Source organism: Nyctibius grandis, unplaced genomic scaffold (genome assembly GCF_013368605.1).
Source record: "Nyctibius grandis isolate bNycGra1 unplaced genomic scaffold, bNycGra1.pri scaffold_209_arrow_ctg1, whole genome shotgun sequence".
NCBI classification, from domain to species: Eukaryota; Metazoa; Chordata; class Aves; order Nyctibiiformes; family Nyctibiidae; genus Nyctibius; species Nyctibius grandis.
The window spans coordinates 1-9021 of record NW_027167582.1 but is presented as its reverse complement, the minus strand read 5'-3'; the positions used below and the strand labels follow the sequence as shown (position 1 = coordinate 9021).

Sequence of the window (9021 nt, the reverse complement as noted above, 5' to 3'; positions counted from 1 at the left end):
AGGGCCTGAGATTAATATTATACAATACACCTGTGGGGCAGCCTGGGGCACCTGCCCTGCATTTAACTGCTAATGGACTTAATTACCATTCCACAGCTAGCCACATACTAAAACAAAGTAGAACACAAAATGATTCTATAAATTTTATCCCCACAAAAACAGGACATTCCCAAAAAATGAACCAAAGAAAACACCATAACCTTGTACCTTTTTTTTTCCTGTTGGAACTCATCCCCACCGCAGCATATTGTCTTGTCACAGCATGAAGTGCAGACCATGTGTGTCCCGATGACATCTGTGTGTAATGAACACCTTTTCACAAATAGTGCAGATGTGTAAGACGGGTATCCTTGTTGTGCTTTTAATAATCGTAACTCAATTTTACTGACCGACGCATCTGCAAGGAAACGACTTAGCTTATAAACGTAGTATCTCCGTGTGGAAAAAAATGTGTCAAAAACTGAAAAAAACTATGATTCAGAGCTCCGAACCATGACAGAACACTTAAGACAAAGAGCAGCAACACTGCCGGACCGGCACCCCAAACCCCCCAGGACCGAAAGCCCCCGCGGGAGCCGGGCCCAGCTGCTCCGGGAGCACAGCCCTGCCTCCCCCACGACCTCCCCCGGCGGCAACAGCCAGGGCTCTTCCTCCCCCCGCTCCGCGTGCGGGGACCGAGACCCACCCGGCACTGCCGGAGCCGCCCCGGACCGCTGCTACCTGACCCGCGCCGGCAGCGGCAGAGCCTGCCCGGCCCCAACACCGGGCAGCTGAGAGCCGGACGGGGCTGTCCCTGCTCCCCCCCGCCCGGAAACAGGCCCGGCCCCAAAACCCGCCCGACGAGCCCGGGGCAGCGTTCGGCCCGGGGCCGCTTCCACCCCCCGCCCAAGGAGCGCAGAGCTCGAACCCGCCCGCGACAGCCCCGACCGGGGGATCCCCCCCTCCCAGACCCGCCGTGCCCACGGCCCCTCACCTGCCCCGGCGCCACGAACCTGACGGAACCTCGGACCGCCCGCCCCGCGCGCCGCCGCTCTTCTGCGCCGGCGCAGGCGCCGCGCAGGGACCCACTCCCGCCCACCCCCGCCGCGCAGATCGCTCCCGCAACAAACAGACACGGGCTGGAACTGCCCTGCCTGGCACACATACTCATTGCCCTGATACGTAACCCGCTCCCTCAGCTGGCCCAAAGGGGGCTGCTCCTGGGCAGCCCGCTCCCCCACACTGACTTTACAACCCCTCCCGGCAATTCCCACCTTGGTTCCCTCCTCCCAGTGTTCCCCAGCCCTGGGCCCTCAACTTATCTTTCATAGAGCCAGGAGTCCAAGTCCATCCTCAGCAAAACCCACATTGGCTATCCGGTACCTTCCTCTGTGTCTTCATTTAGCCCACACCTGGGGCTAAACAATAAGCAACTGTTCCATCACCCGATGGCCCTTCCCGGACCCAGAAAGGGATTCAGGAAAAGGAGGGAGACTCGTGGGTTACAATTTAAAACCGATACCGGTGCTAATACAAAACACACAAAAGTATACTTAGCCCACAGAGTGAGGACAAGTTCCTCTGGAGATAGCCATTGTGGAGAAGGAGAAAGAGGGAGGGGAGCAGAGCAAAAAGAGTCCCACCCCCCCAAGCTTTCCCTTTTATAATGAACCTGAGGTTAATGTTATAGAATACACCTGTGGGTCAGCCTGGGGCAGCTGCCCTGGATTTAACTGCTGATGGCCTTGATCACTGTCCCACAGCTGGCCACAAACTGAAACAAAATGGAACAGAAAAGCGATTCTATAAATTTTATCCACACAAAACCCAGACACGGTGAAAAAACTAAAATGCTGTGGGTTTAGACTTCGTTTCTAACGTGCTACCCGACTCCTACCAGAACTACGTTCTGCATAGGATTGAGTGATAAAGCAGAATTAGGTCCCATAAGAATCTCTTCTCAAAAGTATCTCTTGTTGCCAAGTAGATTATTTATTCTAAATCATCGACCGTTCGGCATCACCTCGGTGGTCTCTCTCTGATTGACTGCTTCAACAGAAGTAGATGAGTTCCAAAGGACAGAAAGCACCAAAAAAACCACAGAAATATAAGAAATGTATCAGAGGCTGTATGAAAGACAAAGTTTTTAGTCTTTTAGAGCGAGTGAGACACGTTTGGACATTTGAGTAGCTAAACAAGCCCAGAGCCCGATGGTTGTTGGGGCTGTGAAGGAGCTGACAACGGACTCTGCAGCCTGGGAGGACCGCCGGCCCATAGAGAGCGATTTCCGGAGGTCTGATGGGCACTTCCGGGGTCCGGGAGGACCGCCGAGCCCATAGAGTGCAGCCGCTGGAGGACTGACAGCTTGGCCCCGCCCCTCCCACCTCCGGCCCCGCCCCAGGAGGATTTATAGCCAAAATCGGTTTAATTCGCCTCGTTACAGCAGTAGCCCCTCCCCGGGGGGAGGGTTAATGCTCGCGGTTGGGGCCGGGTAGACCCTCGCGGCCGCAGGGTCTCCCGGGTGGGACAAGTCCGTGGGGGGCCCCGTCACCCTGCGGTCCCTGTCCCGCGGGGGGGTCGCAAGTCCTCCCGGACGTGGGGGGGCGGTTCCCGGGCAAGGTCACCTGCCCGCTCCCGCCTGGCCCCGCCCCTCCCGGGGGCGGAGCCGAGGGGGCTCGGAGGGGTGTTTGCTCCCTTATGCCAGCGTCTGTGATTGGTCCATCTGGGCTGGGCTGCCTGCAGCGACCCCTGATTGGCCGACGGCCCCAGCGAGGCAATTGGCCAGTGGAAGGGCGGTGGCGCGAGGGGATTAGCTGCAGCCTCCTGGCACAGCGAGGCCATTCGGTAGAGGCCGGTGGGATCCAGGCGGGCATCGGCAAATGGCAGCATGAGGGCGGGGCCACCGGCGCATCCAATTGGCTGCCCTGCGCCACCTTCACGCTTCACCCCCAGGCGGGGCCCAGCCCTTGCACCCCATTGGCCGCGTCAGCAGAGTCCACGCTCTGATTCTCTGCGGTGGGGGTCCGGGGGGGGGCTGAGGGAGGCTGGGGGGGACGATAGTGCAGTCAGGGGGGCCCCCAACCCCCACCCGGATCCCCCAAGGGACCCCCCAAACCCTGGGAGCCCCCATGGGACCCTCAGGGCCCCCCTGGGCCCCCTCAATAACCCCCCAAAATCCCCACGTCCCAGCCAGGCTCCCCCAAAAACTCCCCCCTCCCACTCAGGACCCCCAGGTACCTTCCCCTTCTCTTGGGACCCGCTTTAACACCCCCCCTCCAGAGACTACCCCCCAACCCCCCTTTGCCCCCCCCCCCCAAAGCCCTGGAACCTCCAACCTCACAGAGTCCCCCCTCACCATTGGGTGCCTGGGGGGTGGGACCATCGGAGGGTGGGAGGAGGCGTGAGGGAGCTGTGAGGCCTTTTCCCAGAGGATGTCAATGACCTGGGGGGAGGCAGGAGTTAGCACGAGGGGAGGCAGCCCCCAAATCCCCCTCATGCACCCCAAAACCCCCAGTGCCATCCCGCCAGCCCGCCCCAGTGCGCCCCCAGGTCCTTCCCCTTCTCTCCCCACAGTGTCACCCCCCCCCCCCCAGCGTCCTCCACATCCCCCGTACCCCAAACCCCTCCACTGCACCCCAAACGCTGGCACCCCACTCCCACCCCCTGCACCCCAAACCCCCCATTGCACCCCACTCCCTGCACCCCAAACCCCCCATCGCACCCCCCTGCACCCCAAGCCCCCCATCGCACTCCCCTGCACCCCAAGCCCCCCATTACACCCCACTCCCTGCACTCTGGCCCCCCATCACACCCCCAGAGCCCCCCGGAGCCCCCCACCTGCCAGCTGCTGGCCACGGCCAGGGGGGTGTCGTTGTGGTAGTTCTTGAGGGCGCAGTCGGCGCCACTGCGCAGGAGCAGCCACAGGACCCCCAGGAGCCCCCGGCCCGTGGCCGCGTGCAGCGCTGTGCACCCCGCATATGACTGCGCGTTCACGCTGGCGCTGCGCTGCTGGGACCCCCGTCCTCAGAGCCCTGCCACAGACCCCCAATTTCCCACAGCGCCCCGCAGCACCCCCAGACCCCCCCAATTGCTCACAGTCCCCCTCAGCACCCGCAGACCCCCCCAACTTCCCACAGCCCCCGGCAGCACCCCCAGACCCCCCCCAATTTCTCACAACACCCCGCAGACCCCGCAGCAACCCCCAATTTCCCACGGCCCCCCGCAGCACTCCCAGACCACCCAATTTCCCACAGCCCCCCGCAGCCCGCCCAGACCCCCCCCAACTTCTCACAACACCCCACAGACCCCGCAGCCCACCCAATTTCCCACAGCCCCCCGCAACCCCAATGCCCCCGGAAGCCCCCCCACACCGCCCCGCATCCCCCAGGCACCCCAAATGCCCCAACGCCCCCCCCCCAAGCCCCCCACCTGGATGAGCAGCTCAGCCATCTCCAGGCTGTTGTTCTCCACCGCGTGCAGCAGCGGCAAGCGGCTGCTCTTGATGTCCTGGGGGAGCCCCGGACGGGGGGTGAGAGGACCCCAAAATCCCCCTGACAGCTCCCCTGCCCCCTACAGGCCCTGCCTCCCCCAGGGCGCCCCCCCCAAAACTCCCCAGACTCCTCCAACCTCCCCACACCAGTGCAGCCCAGACCCCCCACCCTCAGCCCCTGATCGCCCCTCCTCTGCCCCTCCAAAAGCCCCACCAGGACCCCATGAGCCCTCCACCCCACAGAGCTTCCCCCCCGGCTTTACCCAGCCCCACCACTGCGTCCATGTCTGGCCCGTGCTCCAGCAGCAGCAGGACGCTCTCGCGGGTGCCTGAGCTCACGGCCATGTGCACTGGGGTCAGGCTTGGGGGGACAGGGAGGGGATGGGGGGGCAGGGGGAGCCACACCCTGAGCCCCCCACTGCGGGCCCGTGGGGGTTTAAGGCAGCACAGCCAGTTGGGACGGCCCCACTGGCCCCCGTTGTGGTGCACCCCCATTCTGGCCCCCTCCATGTCTCCCCCCATTTTGGTGCTCCCCTTTCTGTGCCCCCCCGTTACCCTCCCCCTTTCAGTGCCCTCCATTCCTCCCCCATTTTGGTGCCCTCCACTCATTCCCCCACCCATTTCAGTGCTCCCAATTGGCTCCCCTTTTCTGTGCTCCCCCATTCTCCCCCATTTTCGTGCCTAATCTTTCTGCCCTCCCCCTTTTTGGTGCCCAACCTTTCTGTGCCCCCCCCAACCCATGCGCCCCACTGCGGTGTGTGGTGTGTCCCCCCGCCCCCATTTCGGGAAGCAGCCATGAGAGGCAGCCAGGGGACTTCCCCCCCACCCCGCCGCGGTGTCTCACCCTCCTAGTTGTGAGCCTGGAGGTCATGACCCCCCAGAGGCCAGAGAGCAGCAGTTCCCGCAGACAAGGTAAACATCCCAGAGCCCCATGGTTGTTGTGGCTGTGAAAGGGCTGATACCGGACGATTGAAGCCAGGAATCGCTTTTAAGGCCTGCACCTTTGTTGTGGGAGTAATCTGCGGACGTTCGCATTTTGGAGCCTGGCTCTTGGCTCGGCTTTTTCTCGGATGTAGTGTGAAACGTTTGGACTTTTGGGTAGGTAAACAAGGCCGGAGCCCCATGGTTGTTGGGGCTGTGAAAGGGCTAGCCAGAAGCTTTCCCCTGTCGCAGCAAGAAGGCAAGAGAAGTAGCCAAACTTTTGCTTAAAGAAATAATACCGCGATTTGGGGTACCTCTAGGACTATCTTCAGACAGGGCCCCACACTTTGTAGCGGAAGCTGTTCAAAAATCTGGCTAAAGCGTTGGGGGTAAAATGGAATCTCCATATACACCATGGAGATCTCAATCAAGTGCAAAAGTAGAAAAAAAAAATATATGAATCACAGCTTAAATAAACAGATGAGTAAAAATTTGCCAAGAGGCTCAGATGAGATGGCCAGGTGCTTTACCCTTAGCTTTGCTGCGAATCCTAAAAGTAAAGAAAAGGTTAGTCCTTTTGAAATCATTTATGGTAAACCCTATCAGGTGACAGAAACAGGAGTTGATCCTGAGATCATGGGCAGACATTATCTGAAAGAACATGCTCGCTCTCTAGGAAAGGTTTTGTCCTCTCTCCACAGGTACTTCTCTGTGAGTGCACCATTATGCCTGGACGTGCCTGTGCATCAGTACCAAAACCTGGAGACTGGTTATTCCTAAAGACGTGGTCAGATGAACCGCTAAAAGAGAAGTGGAAAGGACTTTTCCAGATTCTGCTCCCCACAGCTGTCAAGCTCGAAGGGATCACTCCGTGGATACATCACAGCAGGATTAAACCAGCTTCAGCACCAGAATCAGAATGGACTGTAAAACAAGCAGGACCTTTACGTTTAAGATTAACCCGGGCATCACAAGGTTCTGGGTTATCTCCCCTGCAGTAATGTTTAGAAATGCAGAAATTGATACAGGTGGAGAGGCCAATACAGACATAAATGAGAACTTAATTCTAACTCTGATACAAGGGTACGGTAGAATGCGCAATCTTACTAGCGTAACAGCATGCATCCCAATTCCGCATTCAGCCAGTCAGCCTATCCCCTGGGGAATCATACCCATGAATTCATCCTTGTTGGAAGCTTATGATAACATCACAGAAGCCTTTAAACAGGCTAACGCTTCCTATTACCTAGATAAAGAGAATAAGTGTAGACAAAGAGGTAGTGATGTTTTGCAAGACGCTGTTCACTGGAGACCAGGAGATAACCGGACAGTATTTGGAAGGGGTTCAGAGAAACAGTGTCCCGGAGGATCACATCCCTTAAACGCTCAGTTTCTACAAACTGCCTTAGCAGCCTCCGGTGGACAAGCTATAGGGTTATTATCACTTGGTGTTACTGAAAATGTGATACCTAACGTGACCACCGCTCCAGAATGTACTCACCTTAGACGAAACCCAAAACCTGGTCCACACCTTTGGGAGGACATTGGAAATACATAGGGAGAGTGGATTGGTGCTTTAATTGGGGTATGAAGCCTGCTCAAAATATTAGCAGAGCTGATTGGAGGTGCCCCAATGTCTTAAATCATAGTAAAATATCGATCCTAAATTCTACTTTAATGATGATGGAAAATTGCAAAAGACAAAATTTTTCAAGTGAAACTTGTTAACAGGAAATTCCATCCCCAGGTTATACAACATGGCTCATGTCAAATGGATATTGGACTACTCGACTACGATTAAGTACAGTAACTAGGCAAGCGACTCTAAGATTATTGACTTTATGTCCTACATGGAAAGAGAGTCCAATCAAAGCCCCATACTGGGGACGAATTAAAAGAGATACTAAAACAGAAAGAGACCCTGATACTCGGATTGGGCCCTCCTCAGCAACACAACTTGAATGGGGATTTCAAAGGTTCCTTTTACCAGGACTGATGGCTTTAGAAAAATGGGATGCTAGTAGAAAATCTAACGTGGCAAGTAGAATCTTTATCAAGAGCCACTCTTTTGGAGTGGGAGTCTGGGAGTCCAGATTGTTAACAAACAGATCCAAGCCAATACTAAAATGCCTCTGCAAAATAGACTGGCCTTAGACTTGCTATTAGTGAAAGAACAAGGAGTGTGTAGATATCTTAAGCTAGACAAAGAGCACTCCTGCATCTACATGCCAAACATTACTGATAACCTGCAAGAGCAATTGGATAAAATGAAGAAAGTGGCAGAAGACAGCAAGGCAATCAGGGATGCATCAGAAAATAGTTGGCTCAACAGAGTCCTGCAAGAATTAGGTGGATTGTCTCTAAAAGGCTGGTTAGCCGCATTATTAGAGGGAATAGTTTATGTTGTTGTTATTATAGTTATCATAGGGATCTGCGTGGGTTGTGTTAAGAGAATCATTGAGAAAGGTATATGGAAGTAGTGAGATAATAAATCTAACTACTTCCAAAGGGGGGAATTGATACCAGACGGTTCAGTTCAGCAATGGTTTAGCAAGAGTAGGCCTCAGAGTTAGCACCGGTTTAGTAAGAGTAGGTCTCAGAGTAGGCTCTAAAAGGCCTGCACCGTGTTACCTTTACACAGAACAAGCTTTCTTGTCAATAATTTTCCTTTTAGCTAGAATAATAGAGAATAACAATAGGTTCTGAAGCAAACTACATGTTTTGTAGATAGCGTTTGTTTATGGGATTGATAACAAGCTTCTAGTAAACAAAGATTCATGCTGTTTACGCTTAGTCCCAGAAAAACAAAGGTCTCTGCTAATTATATAAGGCCAAAAGACAAAACAAAACTCTAAAGAACAACTTTGTGATGCCTCAATGAACTTGATTCATAAACTCTTGTGTTAGAGGAGAGGTAAGTGCAAAAGGATATCTTCTTCTTGGGAACACATGTACTTGTAAACAAGAAGGCCTTTCGGGGGAGGGAAAGGAGAAAAGGGGGAGGCGAGCGGCATTTTGCCGTTTACTGTTTGCTATCAGTTTAACAGCCAGTCCGTCTTTGAACTGTGATAGATTCATTTGTTGTGGTACTCGTAAACTTTGTTCGGGTATTCGTGTTAATTTTGAAACTTGGTAAAATGGGAAACAGTTTGTCTACTGAAGGGGGGATTCTTAAGGGCTCTCCCTTGGGTTGTATATTAAAACACTGGAAAAAGTTTGGGGGTGATCCCCTTAGTCGTAAAAAGTTAGTAGAATATTGTAATCAGTGGTGGCCTTCGTATATCCTAGATGATCAGGAGAAATGACCTAAAAAAACAGGAGTATAAGTTACAACACAATACTGCAATTAATGTTGTTCTGTAGACGAGAAGGAAAGTGGGATGAGATGCCGTATGTGAATTTGTTCTTTTCATTACGGGATGATTATGATGTGGTAAGGAATGTGGTTTGATTGTAAGCGAAGGTGAAGTATTGGCATTAGAGGCAGGGGAAAAAGAAAGTGGCTAAGTGTTGTTGTTCGGCATGCAGCATTGGCAAGTGGTGTAACAAGTGTAAGGAGAAAAGAGAGGAGGAGAACGAGGAGGATGTTCAAATGTTAGTTGGACTAAGAAAGGATAATGAACAGTACTGAT

General features: G+C 54.4%; 1 protein-coding gene across 1 annotated transcript; it reads right to left on the bottom strand.

Moving 5' to 3' along the window:
• Positions 1–2407: 2407 nt before the first annotated feature.
• LOC137677407 (B-cell lymphoma 3 protein homolog) lies at positions 2408–4963 on the bottom strand. Its single transcript, XM_068424710.1, has 6 exons — positions 4938–4963; positions 4742–4829; positions 4408–4485; positions 3817–3984; positions 3335–3421; positions 2408–3023 (listed from the first exon to the last, which is right to left on the bottom strand). The coding sequence occupies exons 1-6, from the start codon at positions 4961–4963 to the stop codon at positions 2922–2924; spliced, it is 549 nt and encodes a 182-aa protein (XP_068280811.1). The 3' UTR covers positions 2408–2921.
• Between the last annotated feature and the right edge of the window lie 4058 nt (positions 4964–9021).

Coding starts and splice junctions, on each gene's coding strand:
- LOC137677407 (XM_068424710.1), bottom strand. CDS start 4,963: ATGGGGGTGCACCACAACGGGGGCCA. Junction 4,486..4,741: donor GGCCAGACATGGACGCAGTG/GTGGGGCTGGGT, acceptor GGGCTCCCCCAG/GACATCAAGAGCAGCCGCTT. Junction 3,422..3,816: donor CCGTGGCCAGCAGCTGGCAG/GTGGGGGGCTCC, acceptor GCCTCCCCCCAG/GTCATTGACATCCTCTGGGA.